The 17,819-nt window shown below is 37.8% G+C and overlaps 3 protein-coding genes across 4 annotated transcripts; 2 read left to right on the top strand and 1 right to left on the bottom strand.

The window, feature by feature from the left end:
- The first annotated feature begins 4,727 nt into the window (after positions 1-4,727).
- On the top strand, positions 4,728-7,210 carry LOC112800861 (uncharacterized). The gene is made up of 4 exons (XM_025843278.3): positions 4,728-5,303; positions 5,783-6,019; positions 6,122-6,339; positions 6,734-7,210. The coding sequence occupies exons 1-4, from the start codon at positions 5,037-5,039 to the stop codon at positions 6,915-6,917; spliced, it is 906 nt and encodes a 301-aa protein (XP_025699063.1). The 5' UTR covers positions 4,728-5,036; the 3' UTR covers positions 6,918-7,210.
- A 1,354-nt stretch (positions 7,211-8,564) lies between these two features.
- Positions 8,565-12,760, top strand: LOC112800859 (probable LRR receptor-like serine/threonine-protein kinase At1g12460). The gene is made up of 2 exons (XM_025843274.3): positions 8,565-11,042; positions 11,131-12,760. Exons 1-2 carry the CDS (start codon positions 9,874-9,876, stop codon positions 12,626-12,628), a joined length of 2,667 nt encoding a protein of 888 aa, XP_025699059.1. The 5' UTR covers positions 8,565-9,873; the 3' UTR covers positions 12,629-12,760.
- Positions 12,735-17,438, bottom strand: LOC112800860 (1-aminocyclopropane-1-carboxylate synthase 6). Of its 2 annotated transcripts, none has more exons than XM_025843276.3 (4): positions 15,312-17,438; positions 15,090-15,200; positions 14,778-14,938; positions 12,735-14,695 (listed from the first exon to the last, which is right to left on the bottom strand). In XM_025843276.3, exons 1-4 carry the CDS (start codon positions 15,738-15,740, stop codon positions 13,840-13,842), a joined length of 1,557 nt encoding a protein of 518 aa, XP_025699061.1. In that variant the 5' UTR covers positions 15,741-17,438; the 3' UTR covers positions 12,735-13,839. The 2 variants fall into 2 exon arrangements, with proteins under 2 accessions (XP_025699061.1, XP_025699062.1); XM_025843277.3 differs by having other exon boundaries at positions 13,818-14,695; positions 15,090-15,191; positions 15,312-16,241.
- Positions 17,439-17,819: the final 381 nt, after the last annotated feature.

Here is a 17,819-nt window from a genome sequence, read left to right as displayed (position 1 = left end):
CAGTCTCCATTGGACAAGCAAAGACAAACTCACGCAGTTGGCTTGTTGTTTTCTTCTGAAACACCCCCTTAATTGCCATATGCGATGGATTTTTTTCTGCAATTCTGGGATTGGGTCGCCTGCGAGGAACGGAACAGTTTGCCACAATCAGTATGTATCAACAACAGAGAAAGTAAACTAGGCAGAGAAATTTTTACATCCTACATAACTAACACTAACCATGAGAAGGTATGCCAAATACATTGCCAATAAGTTCGGCGCTAATGCGAATGTCCCCTGCGTCCACCATGAGCGTGTTTGTGTCAACGTCATAAGCCTTGGCTAGTTAGAGCATGATGCTTTGTTTCACATGCCATTGTGGTACGCGGCACAGGAAACCGAATCCTATGGCCTCAATCTCGTCCAACTTAGCTTGCTCATGATGTCATTCCAGGTGGGTAAATAAGTCATTAATGTAGCATGGTGAGCACCGCGTCTCTACTAGTTTCTGTTGAGCAAAACCAAAAAGGATCAGAATAATGTCATAAAAAAATATGTTGATTTATTGATGTAATCTGTTCAATACCTTTTTACTCATCTGAGTTTGACTTCAGCCGGTATAGAGATTGATTTGTTCGAGCAGCGTGGTAATTTGCTCAAACAATAGTCCCCCTGAAACCTTTCAATGTTAACTCTTACAGAAGCAGCAGGTGACCTCCAGCCAAATGACATAAATAAAATCATGATATTACTTACCAATTGATGTAACCTCATTTATTGGAGCTATATGCCACGAGAATATAACACTGATGCATTGAGTCAGATAAGAAAATATTGGCATCAAGGATTAAAACCTAATTCATGGAAGATAAACAAATATCAAACCTCAAAACTTCCCGTTAGTTGTTGACATCTATAATTAGGATGAAAAACTAATTCATGAACACATATATCAACAAATTCACAATATAACTGACCATCCACACACTTAACTAATGATCAAAATAACTATGGGCCATGTCTATCAACCACACCAACCATCCAATTACCTATCAAAAGGACTACCCAAATAGTTTTCAAATATCACTAACAAACAAAGACGAGGAGCATAGCCATCAACTACAAGCATACCAATCATAAAAAAAACTACTTTCACACAATTCATGAAGTGGAGAGCTCCAGATATTGTTTTCTTACTTCACAAGAGGGCATGCGAATAAATGATTCACAAAAAGCTATTCACTTCAGATTTACTCCGACATAAGCATATAGAATTGAAATTTTTATTTAACAATCAACAATCATACAAAAACCAAAAGATAAAATAAGCATGTACATTATAAACAAGACCGTTTAGAAATTATAAGATGCACCAAAGACACATTTATGGTTTCATTCCTCTTCCTAGCACAAGATTCAGCGACGGCACTTAACTGTTTATCAATAGGTTGGAACAAAGATGAAATATACATGTTTCAGGCCGAATCTAAAAAGCCATCAAACAACACAACGAATACAAACATATAGAAAGCAAACACCGTGATATCAAGTTGTATAAACCAATATGCATGTAGTGAGAATTAGTATATAAGGAAAACTAAACAAAGGGGATTCACCTACTAGCAAGTTAGCATGCTTGTATTGTTGAAAGCCTGAACCTGAGATAGTGTGGTTGATTTACTGCTTCCTGAGGCACAAAAAAATACTATTGTGTAGTTATCCGGCTCATGTAACAGGAAGTAGGATTTAAATAGATTAAAGAAAAAAAGTTAAGCTTGTTTTGCACAAAACAGCATGATATAAAGGTGCATCGCAAAGCCACCAACACTTTCCTTTGTCCATATAGCAGACATTACCTGGTTAGAGCCTACTAACTACAATTTTTTCGCTCAGGTTTAAAAATTAGAGGGTCCAAGCCTGAGAATAAAATTATTTTAGTGTTATTACAACGCAATATCATAAAGATCAGGTAATTATTTGGTTACAGTGACAAGAGAAACATATTTGGTATCGAAAATTGTCCAAACTATAGCAAAATTTCAAGACTAACCATCCAATATCATAGTAAAGTAACCATCTGAGATAATATCAACGAAGATTCAACAATGGTCAAGCAAGTTAACGTCAACTTAGATGCACATGGTCCACACAGATACAGACAAAAAAAAAGAAAAAATAATTTAAACTGACATGAAATCAAAACCAACAAACTTTTTCGTCCTTTTCCCGCGCTAAAGTTAAATCATCATGAATTGCAACAACATAAATGAACTATCTACTCCACAATCTCTGGGATGCTACCATCTCACCCAAAGCTTTCTCACCATGGTTAATCACTCATATCATCAACAAAATCTATCTATTATACAACATGCAACAGCGATAACCCTTGCAAAAATGAACAACGCCACATACTTACCTTAGATGGTTAGGATCTTTCACTGGTTATGTTAGACGTTTTCCCTGTGACGAGCACGCGGTTGGTTTTCTCGGATCGGATGTTCAGCTGCTCGGCGATGGCGTTGCCCACACGAGTAGAACTGTTCGAATGCTCCTTTCAGGGGTGAGCGCTCCTCTACCTTTAGCTCTAATCGGAGGCGGAGCGCGGACGGACTCCGGGTCGATGACGGCGGGATGTTCAGCAGCCACCCTCCCTTCAGTTCTGATCAGAGGCAGAGCACGGACGGCCTCGGTGGCGGTCACGGCGGGGTGTTCTCGACGGCAACGGTGGGTGCGCTTTCGTTCTCTGTTCGCCTTTCATGGTTGACGTTTGCGGCGCTGACGGGTCTTCCTGGTCAAGGTTATCTGCAACAATTGCAAGGGTTTTAGATAGGGAGTGAAACGGCCTCGACCTACTATATTAGGATTTTGGAAAAAAATTTAATTACTTAAAATTTTATGGTATGGTTAACTAAACAGGCTATAATAGATTAGGGTTATTAATGAGTTAATTTACTCTATTAAACTAAATTGGGGCTTCTAAACGGTCCATTGTAGCCATTGTAAGCATATTTTATTGTCTCCCTAGCGTTACCCTAACATAAAATACAAGAAAATCATTTATATTTTATTTTAGGACAAACATAATATAATAAAGGGTAAAATATATATAAGTATTAGTATTTTTTTTAATTTTTTTAGGCAAATGTCCCTTCTTTGTTGTATGTGGGTCCGTCCTGGTTGTTGGAGGATGGTATATATCGAGAATCTCCGGCTTGAAAAGATTAGCATGAAACAATTGAATAGACAAAAGTTTGATAAAAATATCTGTCAATTGCCGTGAGGAAGTAACGGAAAGTAATTTCATGATCTCCGATTGAGTTTTTTGTCAAACAAGGTGCCAATCAACCTCCAGATATTTGGTTCTTTGATGAAAAATCGGGTTGGCAGCGATATGTAATGCATTTTATTTATCGCAAAATAGAACCGGAGGTCTTACCTAAGTAATGTGAAGGAATTGCAGCAGGTTTAATATCCATAGAAACTAACAAGTTGTATTAGACAAAGCACAATATTCGCCTTTTTTAGAAGAACGAGCAATAGTGGTTTGCTTCTTAGTTTTTCAAGACACTAAATAATCCCCAAAAAGAAGCAGAAGCCAGTTAAAGAATAATGGGTATCGAGGCATTCAGCCCAATTAAAATTACTAAATCCACATCTGAAGAGTAGAGTCTCTAAGAAAATACAACCCTTTGCGTGGATTATTCTTGAGATAGCGAAAAACACGCGGTACAACTTTGTAATGAGCCTTAGAAGGAGCGGCCATGAACTAGCTAAGCTAGGTGGCGTACATAATATCTAGTCGAGTAGTGGTCAAATAAATTAACCGGCCAACAAGACGGCAAAAAGAAGAGGACTATCATCTTGGTAAAGCTTAACAGTACTATCCATAAGGACAACAGCTGGTTTAGCATAAAGTAATTCAAAATGATCTAATAAATCAAGACAGTATTTATGTTGAGAAAGAGAAATACCCTTTGAAGAGTGAGCAACTTCAATGTCCAAAAAATACTTCAGTGTACCAAGATTCTTAATCTTAAAATTGCATTCTAAAATCTTTTTAATAGAAGTAATTTGAGCAGCAGAATTTTATGATATCATCGACATAAACTAACAAAATGCATGTTTCATTGTCCAGAATTTTGGCAAACAAACTATAATTAAAAGTTATATGCTGATTATAAAAAAGGAGAAGAGAAAACATTTTCTCATACCACATTCTATTTTAGTATCACAACCCATAAAGAGACTTAAGGAGTTTACAACACTAATTGATACGAGATGGAGCGATGCCAGAAGGATTTTTTGGATATATATAAAATAAGAATAATATATAAAATTTTTGAAGTTTGATCTGGATAATTATTCTATCAAAAAATAAATTGAAAATTCATTTATTTGTCGGAATAAAATTTTAAAGATATATCTATATATTAATTTTTATTAAGAACTAAAATATTCATTTTTAAATTTTTTTTAGAACTAATTTGAATAATACTTGTAAAATAATTATGCTTTAGATACACCAAAAAAATAATTATCGATATCGATATAGAATAATGCATATTACGCAAGATACAAAATACAGTTGGCTGATTTAATACAGTTTGGGGAGAGATAAAAAATGAATGATGATTAATTTAACGGCCACGTTGTTTTGGATATAACTGTCAAAACTAATTGTATTTGAGTTAACGTATACCACACCATTTGCGTATAAAAAACTAATTGCTTACACGTAGTGATGAGCGGTTAATGCGCGACAAAGCTCCATCACCCTCCATCCGACATTCCACTAAAATGTCGCTGTCCTGCGACGCGCCACGCGACTTCAAAACGACATCGTCCCTGTTTCAATTCAAACGGTTTTCTATCGTTATTCTTTTCGTCAGGTTTCATTTCCCCTCTCTCCCTTCTATCATTCTGCGAGCAAAAAAGCCGTTTTCGATTCGGGTCGGGTCGCCAAGCATTCCTCTTTCCATTTCACCTTCACTGCCTGGTGACGCTTGCGACCCACCTCACATAATTCGATTCGGATTTCTGCTTCTGCGATTGAGATGACGTATCGCGAGGACGAAGACGACGCTACTTACGTAAAGGAGGTGGATCCGAGCCCTACGTTCCGAATCCATGTCGATGATGACAATGGTGATTACGTCAAATTGAGCAGCAGCCCACAGGAAGAGGAGGAGAACCCTTCTCCTCCGTCAAGATTAGCTGGCGTCCCTGTGTGGTATCTAGTCAAATTGTCCGTCACTTGCACGTGCCTAGCGATCGCCGGTTTTTTCCTTTTCAAATGGCTTGGACCCCCTTTCATCGAAAAGGTTCATTTTTCCCCTCCAACATCACGCTTGGCGCCATTTCTATCCTTGGGGGCTTTTTTCCCCTTTTTTCCGGCGTAAAAATTGTTCGCATTAGATATGTGTTTGTTATCTTTGATTCTGTTATTTCATTGTGTTGCTTTTATGGTTTCGTTATGCATGTTTGCATGGTATAATAATTATAAGGTAATAGCTACAAACCTCACATGATGATGGCTTGCTTGCTTTCATTCATTCATTCATTTTGTATTGAAATCATATCGGGTTGCTTTGGGTCATCAGAACCTTGGCAATTTCATTTGTTCACCTCAATTTCTTTTGTTAAAGAATCAACCGATTGAAATTATGACATGTTCACTCTCAATGCTGCCAAGTGCCAACTCTTGTATTTTATTATCAACATACAACATTGAATTATAGTGCATTGATAAATTATAATGTTGAATTGATTATCTCATTGACGAAATGACTGTATTTTCCAGGTGATTATTCCCCTTATAAACTGGGAGGAAGAGACATTCAGTCCTCCAGTGTTAGCTGCTCTGATGTTTGCTTCTGTAGCACTATTCCCTGTTTTCTTTTTGCCATCTTCACCTACCATGTGGATGACTGGAATGTCATTTGGTTATGTTGTTGGGTATATGATAATAGTATCTGGAGTAGCTATAGGAGTATCACTCCCCTTTTTCATTGGTTCATTCTTCCATCGTAGAATTGAAGTATGTGCCTTGTCCTTCAGTCAAAGTTGGTTTCTATGTACCTGTGTCTGTGTTTGCTTTACCTGTGCTAATTGGGATTAAGTGTTTTCTGATTCTTTGCAGGAGTGGTTAGAAAAGTATCCAAAGAGAGCTGCTGTTCTAAAAGCTGCTGGTGGAGGAAATTGGTTTCACCAGTTTAAGGCAGTGGCTTTAATAAGGATTTCTCCATTCCCATACATACTTTACAACTATTGTGCTGTGGCAACAGAGGTTCAATACTGGCCTTACTTGCTTGGATCCTTGGTGGGAATGCAATTCGATATAATTACTTCAATCTATACGTAGGGTCTCCATCTCTCCCTCAATTTCTCTTTCATATTGTGAATACTGCAATTGGTTTGGCTAGCTCTGGTTCCATCGTGTTAAATTGTTGGACATTTTCTTAGTAGTATTATGCTCCACTTGTCTCTTTTTAGCCCTTTCTGAAACCTCACATTTTCATTGTCATCTCTTTGATTTGTTTTATTTATCTGCAGCAAAAACATTTTTATGATAGGGCACAGTGGCATTTAGTCAAAAATGATTTGGTGGTTTTATTAGCCAATAGTTATGACCCTTGCGTAATCCTCTTTCAGTTCTCCCCTCATTTTGACATGTTCATATGTTGTTAGCTATTCCAAATAAAAGGAATAATGGTGTCTAACTCTTTGTATGGATGGATGACTGTCTCTGTAGGGGAATTTTGATAAGGGCATTTGCTTCTGTGCATAAAGAGAACACTCTATCATCTGCTGCGCCCCACGTTTCAGTAACTTTGGTTGGCTTCAGCATGATTGTGGGTACAGTGATCTTTTTCACGGTCTATGCAAAGAGGCAGCTCAGGGAGCTCCAGAAAGAAGATCAGCGGCTTTTGGGGTAATCAACTAACTTCAACTCAAATCTGATAGCGTCACTACTAACATTGCAGAATTTGGGTGAGGCTTGAACATCATCATCTATGATAATCGGAGGGCCAAATATAGGAATTTTCTATCGCAGGTAGGGGGGAGGGGTGACCAAGGAGGAGCTAGCTATAACACAAACCAATTGGCATCTCTTCCTTTTTCCATTTTGTTTATAAAAATGAAATTTTGTTTCTGGGTTGCTTCATGCTTGCAGCTCAATTGTCATTGTTTATGAATGAAATTTCCACTTAGGGAGTTCTTTTATGAATTCGCAATTGCTTATGCTTAAAGCTTCGTTTTGCCGCATGAACCTTTACATTTAGTAAAGTACAAGAACCGAGATGTAAAAATGACAAGAAGTGACCATAGTGAGTGTAGAATCACTGACATGAACATTTTATTTTAACGTTTGAAAACTATAATTTAATTGATTGCTATAAATTTGGTGTCCAATAAACGAACACTAATTCTAATATACGAATAACATTTTTCATACCGTTCTTGCATTCAATTTATCTTATTTAACTGAGATATTTATACTCGATTTTTATATTTTCTTTAGACGGAAAAAAAAAAAAAACATTTTGAGTAGTGGTTAGTAGAAAAAAGCAAGAGATAAAATGAGGGACCTGGGTCCACAAGTGAAACAAGCCAGCCAACCATGCCTCTTTCTTATTCTTATTAGATAGATAGAAAAAGCACCAAATAAATGCATTTGGAAACATGGCAGAAACCATGGCACAAGGAAACCTATAGGAGACATTCACTTTTTTTTTTTGGATTACATGGAAACATACCCTTATTATATTGCATATTGTATGTGTCAATTCGTCATTTTGTTGTGTTTATGTTTTAACAGTGGATCAAACCCCACTCTCTTTTATTTAAGAAAGACAGAGAATTCTCGAATTTAAAGTGAAAAGACAATGGATCCACAAGCTTTTCACTGCTTAGTCAAATGCTAAAAGAAAAGGTTGAACAAAAGGAAGTAACGTTAAAGAAAGGGACGACTCGGAAAATAATCGCAGGTTTATAAAATTATAAATAAAATAAAAGCCGTTGAAAATGAAAAGAACCAAATTAGAGAAGGGCCAATTTTCTTCCATGTATTTAATAACAAAATAAATCAGAGGGCCAAAATCACCTAATACAACGGGCAAGACAGCGAAGTATATGCCGCGTGTCAAAGACTTGCTGTGGTCGCATCACAATTCTTGTATTGCTCGCTGTTAGAATATTCTCTTAACACCAATTATTATTTATTTATAAATTGTTATTACTTCAACAAATATTAAATAAACAAAGTATACATCTTAGGTCTTTAAAAGTAGTAGAAAGGAAACCGAATTAAATTAGTTTAATAGTTAATTTATTAGTTTATTTAAATAAATATTAAGTGTTTAAATTTAATTTTATATATGTAATAATTTATTGGTTAATAATAAATTCTTAAATAAAATTATAATATGTGAAAAAAAAAGTATTTATGTTGCAAGACCATGAGAAACTAAAATTACAGTAATAAAGATGTAATAACATTAGTTTAAAAAAAAGGCGTAGTACCGCATTATTCTATTTATAGATATCCATTCTGATGTTTGTCTCTAAATGTGGTACCTGACTCACTCCAAGCGTGTTTTCTTTTTTAATTAACGAAACCCAATAATTCAATACATTAATAAGTAATAATGTAGAAGTAAATGTTAGTACTATGATGTGACTACATTTTCCATTATTGGTACCGTAGTTGATTAATACTAACTACTTTGTAATAAGCTGGTAATTACGACGAATTCCAACCAATAAAGGCATCCCTAATGAAACGGATACATAACATGTCTTGGAATAAAAGCAAAGCAAAAGCCTTCACCAAGAAACGCTACTACAGACAAAACAGCTCACTGCCTCTACCATCAATCCACCATCTTCTTCTTGTTTAAGTTGAATGTTCAAACTTCAAAGCATATTCAATATATCTATATCTATCTATCTATCTGTTGCATAGTAGTAGTGGCAGTAGTATAATTGAGATAGTGATTAGGGGGGTGGTGGTGGCTTGGTTGGTGGGGAAGAATAAATGCCTGGGCAAGAGAAACTGGTCCCTACTCAAAACAACACAGGAACAGGACAACTTAGTGGTGCTGGTGCTAGTAACTGAGAAGTGAGAACTCAAGCTCAAACACACATATAGGACAGTACACATAATAATAGTTGAGGTTTCCACTTTCCATTGTAGAAAGGGCATCATTTGCATATGAATAAGGGTAAGTGAGTGAGTTAGTGTGTGCCACTCTAATGCACGTGGTTGAGTCTTCACTCTGCAGTTGGTGGCAACAACAAGGTTCTCAATTTATATTTCACAACATAATCCAACACTATTTATTACTACTAAAAGAAACAAGAGAAGAGAAGAGAAGAGAAGAGTGAAGAGTGAAGACCCCTTATTTATTAATTCCCTCTCACCTGCTTCCCTTTCCAGCAAAGCTACAGCCACCATTTCCACCATCCTCCATTTACATTTACTCTCCCATTCCTCCTTGCCTTCCATTCCCTCTCTCTCTCCACTTCAAGCTCACATTTTTATCCCACCATTTCCACCCCACAAACATCAAATCATACAAATCGAACAAGGGATTAAAAGGGTTACTTTATTAGTCCACAGAACTTTCCAAGTAATCATTTTTATTTTCTTCTTTTTTTTCTCTTTCTTCTCCAAGCTCGGCCCCCTTTATTGAGGATGCTCCCGGTTGGTGATGATGATGCTGATGTTCATGTTCTTCGTTTCTCATTGGTTCAACAGTTGCAAAGACTCAAACTTTGCAGCTGAGAGGAAACAACAACCACAACCTCCACCGCAATTTGGTTCCAACAGTGATAATAATGCCTAACGGGTAATCACATTCCCACCGACGACGCCTCTGTTTCGAGAGCATGAGAAAACACCGCCAAATTAACCTCTTTCATGCTCTGTTATGCTCCATTCTCTTCTTGGTTTCTTGTGTAACGGTATCACCAGCCACTGAGAGAGAGATTCTGCAACAATTCAAGGGCAACATCACAGAGGACCCTTTCAACAGCTTGAGTTCATGGGTTTCCAGTGGAAACCCCTGCCAAGATTACAGAGGTGTTTTCTGCAACGATGAAGATTCTGTGGAAAGGATCATTCTTTGGAACACTAGCTTGGCTGGGGTGTTGTCTCCAGCATTGTCTGGTTTGAAGAGGTTGAGGACATTGACATTGTTTGGGAACCGGTTCAAGGGTAACATCCCAGATGATTATGCTGATCTTCACACATTGTGGAAGATCAATTTGAGCTCCAATGCGTTATCTGGTTCAATCCCAGAGTTCATTGGTGATTTGCCAAACATTCGGTTTCTAGATTTGTCCAAGAATGGCTTCACTGGGGAGATACCTTCAGCCTTGTTCAGGTACTGTTACAAAACCAGGTTTGTGTCTCTTTCTCATAACAACCTTGCTGGTCCAATTCCTGTGTCATTGGAGAATTGCTCCAACCTTGAAGGATTTGATCTTTCTTACAATAATCTGACCGGTGCTGTCCCTTCGCGGCTTTGTGATATTCCGAGCTTGTCATATGTGTCACTGAGAAGCAATGCCTTATCAGGGAGTGTGAAAGGTCTCATATCACCTTGCCGGAGCTTGAAACATTTGGATTTCGGTAGTAATATGTTCACAGATTTGGCTCCATTCAGCATCCTTGAAATGCAAAATCTTACTTATTTCAATATATCATATAATAGCTTTGGAGGAAATATTTCTGAGATCACAACCTGTAGTGAGAGATTAGAATTCTTTGATGGTTCCGGGAATGATTTGGATGGAGAATTTCCCTCCAGCATAATTAGATGCAAGAACCTAAAGCTCTTGGCCTTGGAGTTGAATAGGCTGAAAGGGAGTATCCCAGTTGATATTCAGGAATTGCAAAAACTACTAGTTATCAGATTGGGTAATAACTCAATAAGTGGAATGATTCCCAAAGGTTTTGGCAACATTGAGCTGCTTGAAGTTCTAGATTTGCACAATCTAAACCTCATTGGTGAAATTCCTGCTGACATAAGCAACTGCAGATTTCTTCTTCAGTTGTGAGTTCCTTAACTTTCTCAAACTGACATATACATTAAACTTGATCTTATGGATTACATCTGAGTTCATTCTTTCATGTTGCTGCAGGGACCTTTCTGGTAATAGCTTAGAGGGTGAGATTCCTCAGACCCTATACAACATGACATACTTGGAATCCCTCGACTTACATCAGAACCGGCTCAATGGAAGCATACCACCAAGCCTAGGAAACCTGTCAAAGTTGCAATACCTAGATCTGTCACATAATTCACTATCTAGTTTAATCCCATCTTCTCTTGGAAATTTAGGAAACATGACTCATTTTGATCTTTCATTCAACAATCTATCCGGTCTCATCCCTCAAATTGAAACCATACAGCGTTTTGGTCCATCTGCTTTTTCCAATAATCCTTTTCTCTGTGGTGCTCCTTTGGACACCTCTTGCTCGGCGAATGGAACTCCGTCACCTTCAGCACCTGGGAAGACTAAAGTTCTAAGCATCTCAGCAATTGTTGCGATTGTTGCTGCAGCTCTGATCCTTGCAGGGGTTTGTTTGGTAACCATCATGAATATTAGGGCTCGTCGTCGAAAAAAAGACAGTGATGAGATCATGGTTGTTGAGAGCACACCCCTTGGATCATCAACAGAATCAAATGTTATAATTGGAAAGCTGGTTCTGTTTAGCAAAAGTTTACCATCAAAATATGAAGATTGGGAGGCAGGTACAAAAGCATTGCTTGACAAAGAGTCTATAATAGGTGGTGGATCAATTGGAACAGTGTACAGAACTGATTTTGAAGGCGGCATCTCAATTGCAGTGAAGAAGCTTGAGACTTTGGGAAGGATCCGAAACCAGGAAGAATTCGAGCACGAGATTGGACGATTAGGCAACCTCCAACACCCAAATTTGGTTTCTTTACAAGGTTACTATTGGTCCTCTTCAATGCAATTGATTCTATCAGAGTTTGTCCCTAATGGGAATCTCTATGATAATCTACATGGGATTGGATATCCCGGAACAAGCACTAGCAGTAGCAACAGGGAGTTATATTGGTCTAGAAGGTTCCAAATCGCACTTGGTACTGCAAGAGCACTCGCCTATCTTCACCATGACTGCAAACCTCCAATTCTTCATCTCAACATTAAATCCTCTAACATACTCTTAGATCACAAGTATGAGGCTAAGTTGTCTGATTATGGTTTAGGAAAGTTGCTCCCCATTTTGGACAATTACGGTCTGACCAAGTTCCACAATGTCGTTGGCTATGTCGCACCAGAATTGGCTCAAAGCCTAAGGCAGAGTGAGAAGTGTGATGTGTACAGTTTTGGGGTGATTCTTTTGGAGCTGGTTACAGGTAGGAAGCCAGTAGAAAGTCCAACAACAAGTGAGGTGGTCATCTTATGTGAATATGTAAAAAGTTTGTTAGAGGTTGGTTCAGCTTCAAATTGCTTTGACAGAAACTTATTGGGATTTGCTGAGAATGAGTTAATTCAGGTTATGAAGTTGGGACTAATTTGTACCTCGGAGGATCCATTAAGGAGACCAAGCATGGCTGAGGTTGTCCAGGTCCTTGAGTCCATTAGAAATGGATTGGGAGCACACTAAGCTACTTGCTAATTGGTTGTGTTATAGAAGCAGCAAGACAAAAATTATTTTTCATTCATTTTTATATTGTCATTATTTTTTTTTCCTCTTCATAGAATTGGGTACATTTTGCAATAAAAGGCATTTGTTTCATTCCATTGTCTCAGGTGTTTTCAAGTGGAAAACAAAAATTGCACATTGTATTTGAAAATGAAAATGCTTGGAATTACTGATCATCTTAGCATGGTTAGGCTTCTAATATTTTACCATTTCTTCTTTGCAATCTTTGTTTTGTTGTGTATCCTTCGCTTTTCATGGTTGTAAAATTTTGGACACACCACACCACCTGCATCAATTCATGCCAAATCATGTTTTTGGATTTGGAATTATGCACCTTGATCACGTTGCCCCATGCCTAATTCATAAACATATTCCCAATTTCCCATTCCAATACAGCTAATGATGATGCTTATCACTCTTCGGATTGTTCTCAACACAAACGTCCCTTTCTTGTAGGGAGAACCCATGTGTAGTGCCACAAGCTCAGTTTTTGTATGATACTGCAATGACTGGAGTCTCCTCAATCATCACGGAATTACCAATAACACCACCTCGAATTATGTTGTCCAGGGAAGTTGCCATCAACATTACTTATCCATCCTTAGGAACTTTCCTGAGATGTCATCCAAAATGCTCATCAAACTTTCACCAGTCTTTGGTCAATTATTACATCAAATATTAAATATTACTAATACAATATGACCTTCTTGCTGCAATATACAAACCTTGAAGGCAAAGGGTATCTAATTCTCTTATATAAAATATTATGAAATAAATGAAAAACCTAAGGGCAATGGAGCAAGAAGAAAAAGAAACAGCTATATCATCATGCCCATAAACAAATTTGGGTCTTGCAAGTTTACCTTATTATGCATTCTTGTGTTATTATTACTCCTTTTGTAACTGATAATACCAATGGAGACGCTTCTTCACATTCAGAATCAGATTATCAATTTTTGCATTGTCGCGGACGCAAATAATACCATGCAAGAGGCTCCATCTATACACTTAACAGAAGTCCTAATGCATAGGCTTTAAAACTGAGGTTTAAAAAAGAACTCCATCTTATAACTTCTCCTTGATGATTGATTATTCCTTCTAGGATTATGCCGGAAAGAATAAAGAATCAGTAAACCAAAACAACAATATATGCAGAACTAATTAATGCCATATCAACTCTCTGATTTTGTGGCTGCAGAGATTCGCCGAATCCGTTCCATGACTACAGAAACATCTTTTTCAGACAATGTAGTGAAACAAAAACGAAACCATCCTGGTTCAATACAGTGACAAGATGATCCTGGAGTAACATTGATCTTAGCCACATTCAACAATCTGTCCCAGAGCTCAAGCTCTCCCTTTTCGCCGTAAGACCGGAGTAATTTACTCATGTTGGCCCAACAGTAAAAACCACCGCTGCTGCTAGTGCACTCGATTCCTAACTGCTTCAATTCTGCCACAAATGTGTTATACATTTTTCGAAGCCTCAGTCTGTTGATCTCAATGAATTTCTGTACAAATCTAGTATCTGAAAGAATGGAGATAAGCAATTGCTGAGTGGGAGCAGAAAGAGCTGAGAACTTTGCCATTCTTCTAGCAGCAACTAGGACATTCTCATTGTAGGAGTAGAGGACACCAACCTTAAAATCTGGAACAGAGAGTTCATTTGATAAACTATATATTATATGAACTCTGTCGCGATCAAGTTCTTCGGCTTCCAGGATTTCCACCATGCTCACAAACTCTTTGCTTCCACAAGCAGACCCTGCAAATGTTTCATTGGAGACTATGTGGATATTCTTCTCTCTAGCAAAGTCCACAATATCAAGTAGTGTTTCCCGGTCCAATAATTTTCCAACAGGATTTGAAGGATTCGTTATGATGATTCCTCGAACTTTTTGTCCCCGTTTCTTTGCCTGGTTAAAGGCCCGGTCAAGAGCAGTTATACTCAGATTGAAGTTATCAGTGCTGCGGCAGGGAACAGCTACTATCTCGATGTCACTTCGCCATTTTATATCCCCATCAAAGCTGCAAGAGGTGATCAAAGCATATTTCATGTTTTCTTGCATGAAGGAAGGTTTGAAAATTGAGGAGTTTGTTAGAGAGTTACCTAGGGCTGTGAGGTGTTGGAACAAGGAATGAATTTCCATGATCTGCTAAGCAGAAGCTAAGAATGTCAATGGCAGAGGTGGCACCAGCAGTTAGTACCATTTGTGAGGGACTGAAGAAAATTGGCTTTTCCATAACTTGAGGCATGAAACCAGCCACAGCCTGCAGGATTATAGTGGAAAATTATCACTGTGCATGGCATGCGTAAATTCCATCGAATTCCAAGTCACGCGCATCAAATTTCTCAGCATTACATTACAAGTTCAATTAAACAAAGCACATCACAATTAAAAGTAGTTGAAACTGAAAATACCAGTTTGAGTTCCATGAATCCATCAAGGGGTTGGTAAGGTGCAATTCCTCTGCCTAAAATTGCAGTGGTTCCATTCTGGTGAATCCAATCGTGGACCAAGTCCTGAGACAACTACATGAAGTCCCAAACAGAGAACAAAATCCACGAAACTCAGTTCTCATAACCTAACAAGATAACAACACAAGCAATTTTGAATGGAAAAACAGAGAAACACTCACTCACCGTGTTATGTGCCAAACCAAGCTGAATAACACCATGAGGATTATGAACCTCGTGGTAGGGATCCTCAGCCGCCTTGCGCAAACCAACATAGTAAGGAGAGTCAGCGGAGATTCTGGCGACAGAGGTGGCGCGGCCTGACACGTAAGCGGGTCCGGCAGGGCTTCTGGGAGACAGAAGGATCCTGGAAAGAGAGCGGGGCAAGACTTGGACATGATGTGGATGAAGCTTGTCGGAACCGGGTGGTTCAGGGTCCGGGGAATGATGCGGTGGTGGTGGTGGTGGTGGCGGAGGAGGAGGAGAACGGTGGTGGTGGCGGCGGTTCTTGAAGTAGAGCTGGAAGAAGTAGAAGAGGGCGCAGGGGATGACGGAACCCCAGAAGAGACCTCCTTTGCCTTGAACGACTCCTTGCAATGGCACTATCACTCTCATGGCTCATTGCACACACATCAACTTAGGCATAGCCACGAATTTTGGATTATTGGAATCTCTTCCACCTCACTCTAACCTTCAATTCAATCATCTTCTCATCCCACTACTATTCCATTGCGTTCATGTGTTTTCTTTGATATATTAGAGGCTGCGGGGGAATCATTATCTCTAATCTCTGATTACTATGTGACACTAATCTCAATTGTCAACATTGTATTTGTATCCGATAGCAAATTTAAAATATTTTGCTTTTTAAATTTTTACTTCAAATACTAAAAGGAGTTATCCATCCAACCTTCATCCACCAGAATACCACATATCCTCCCTTTGATGTCATATCCAATCGTTCTTTTTTCTCTCCTACTTTTCTAACCAACCTTTTATTCCTTCCTTGTTACTTAGGTATATTTTATAAGTAACATATCATTTCTTTTATTAAAAGTGCTCGAGTTAAATTATTTGTTACTCCATATTGTTCTCCTCCTTCAACACTGGTTACTCGTCATCATATATACATCACACATATACTAACTAGTACTGTAGTACACACTGTTTAGGAAAAGTCTAGAGGGCCAACAATTTTATTAAATTTTGGCCAGCATGGAGAAAGGTGAGTCATTGGATGAAATCTCACACCAATCTCACACCATCAAATCATCATTGATGACCAGTTGATGGGTAACAATCACAAAAGTTGCTGGCCCCTACAACACACATCCACATCATAGTATGCACAACTCATGCACGATTCAATTCTTTGTGTTGATCAATTAGATGCGACGACAAGTTAAGAGTCTAAAAGTTTTTATCATATCATAATTAACCGCAATAAACCAAATGAACGGATAAAATAAAGTATAACTATAAAAAATAGAGTATTTAGATCACACGCTAACATTTGGTCCCTAATTTGAGGTGCTCTTGTGCTGAGTAGTCAGTATGAAATATATTCATGCATGTGTATCTGGAAGCTAAGCAGAGACAAAACATGAATGAGTGGACACAGGAATCTTGCGGTCACGCACAAATATATAATCTCAGATATTTGGTGCAGTGGTGTTGATGATGGTCTCATTTTAAATTTATCATTATGGAACAATTTTACCGCACATGGCGATCAAGACATTAAGAATTTAGAACAAGTTGTCGTTTAGCCCCTCTATCGGTCATATACTCATATATGGTTGTGATTTTATCGACTAAAACTATTTGCATATATGTGAGATTGTTTTATATTTAATTTATGCATGCTACTATTAGTTGAAATGGCACTAGACACCAAAGGGATAGTAAAAAAAAATGGATGTGGACGTTTGAGGTTGAGGCTTGGATGAGAAACTGGTTGCATATAGGGTTGATGCGGAAAAAAAAAATGAAATTAAACCATGCATGCATATACCTTATTGCCAATTCAATGGATAGGGGTCCCAACTTGAATGTGTAAGTTTGTCTTAGCTTGAACAAATAACATACCGACGGCTATGATATGTTTGGATGTATTCAGGCATGCCCAAGGTCCAATTATTTTTCTTATGCTGCTAGCTACGGATTACTAATTCATCTGTGCTATATAAAAAGACAGATTTGACACAGTTTCATCTTTCATGGACGTATATGGATCCCTATAGTTCAAACTAGCTAATAATAAGGAGGAAATAAAATCTAGATTTGAAAGTTGAAACTTTGAAATCTGGGCACAGACATGGTAAATAAAACAAATTTAGAAGAAATACGTTGCAAGCTTCTGTGGAGTGTGGCAGCTTGGCCTTGGAGCGTCAACCTTGGTCATTCACCACTTGTAGTTACTGTATTATGTGGGTATAGTTGCACTCTTGAAATTAAAAGATTATTTTAAGACACTGATTATATTTTTGAAATTTACCCTATCTTGTATCTATTTTTCTCGAACTTAAATTTATGTATATTTTTATCCCAAAAAAATAAAAAATTATCTATACTTTTGTATGTAAAAGGATTGAGGTGCTTCGATATAGTCTATTTGAAGTATTTTGATATTAAAAAAATATCCATCTTAACTAATTTTTTACTAATTGTTATTTTCCACGTTAATCAATGATA

Source organism: Arachis hypogaea, chromosome 5 (assembly GCF_003086295.3).
Source record: "Arachis hypogaea cultivar Tifrunner chromosome 5, arahy.Tifrunner.gnm2.J5K5, whole genome shotgun sequence".
Lineage (NCBI taxonomy): Eukaryota > Viridiplantae > Streptophyta > Magnoliopsida > Fabales > Fabaceae > Arachis > Arachis hypogaea.
The sequence above is the reverse complement of the archived record's forward strand: the minus strand, read 5'-3'. Positions and strand labels throughout refer to the sequence as shown.

Bases quoted from the DNA above. Each gene is read 5' to 3' on its own strand.
- LOC112800861 (XM_025843278.3), top strand. From the start codon at position 5,037: ATGACGTATCGCGAGGACGAAGACGACGCTACTTACGTAAAGGAGGTG. The intron at 6,020-6,121 runs GTATGTGCCTTG...GATTCTTTGCAG, and splicing joins TCTTCCATCGTAGAATTGAA to GAGTGGTTAGAAAAGTATCC. The intron at 6,340-6,733 runs GTAGGGTCTCCA...CTGTCTCTGTAG, and splicing joins ATAATTACTTCAATCTATAC to GGGAATTTTGATAAGGGCAT.
- LOC112800859 (XM_025843274.3), top strand. From the start codon at position 9,874: ATGAGAAAACACCGCCAAATTAACCTCTTTCATGCTCTGTTATGCTCC. The intron at 11,043-11,130 runs GTGAGTTCCTTA...ATGTTGCTGCAG, and splicing joins TGCAGATTTCTTCTTCAGTT to GGACCTTTCTGGTAATAGCT.
- LOC112800860 (XM_025843276.3), bottom strand. From the start codon at position 15,740: ATGAGAGTGATAGTGCCATTGCAAGGAGTCGTTCAAGGCAAAGGAGGT. The intron at 14,939-15,089 runs GTATTTTCAGTT...ATAATCCTGCAG, and splicing joins GATTCATGGAACTCAAACTG to GCTGTGGCTGGTTTCATGCC. The intron at 14,696-14,777 runs GTAACTCTCTAA...CACCTCTTGCAG, and splicing joins CCAACACCTCACAGCCCTAG to CTTTGATGGGGATATAAAAT.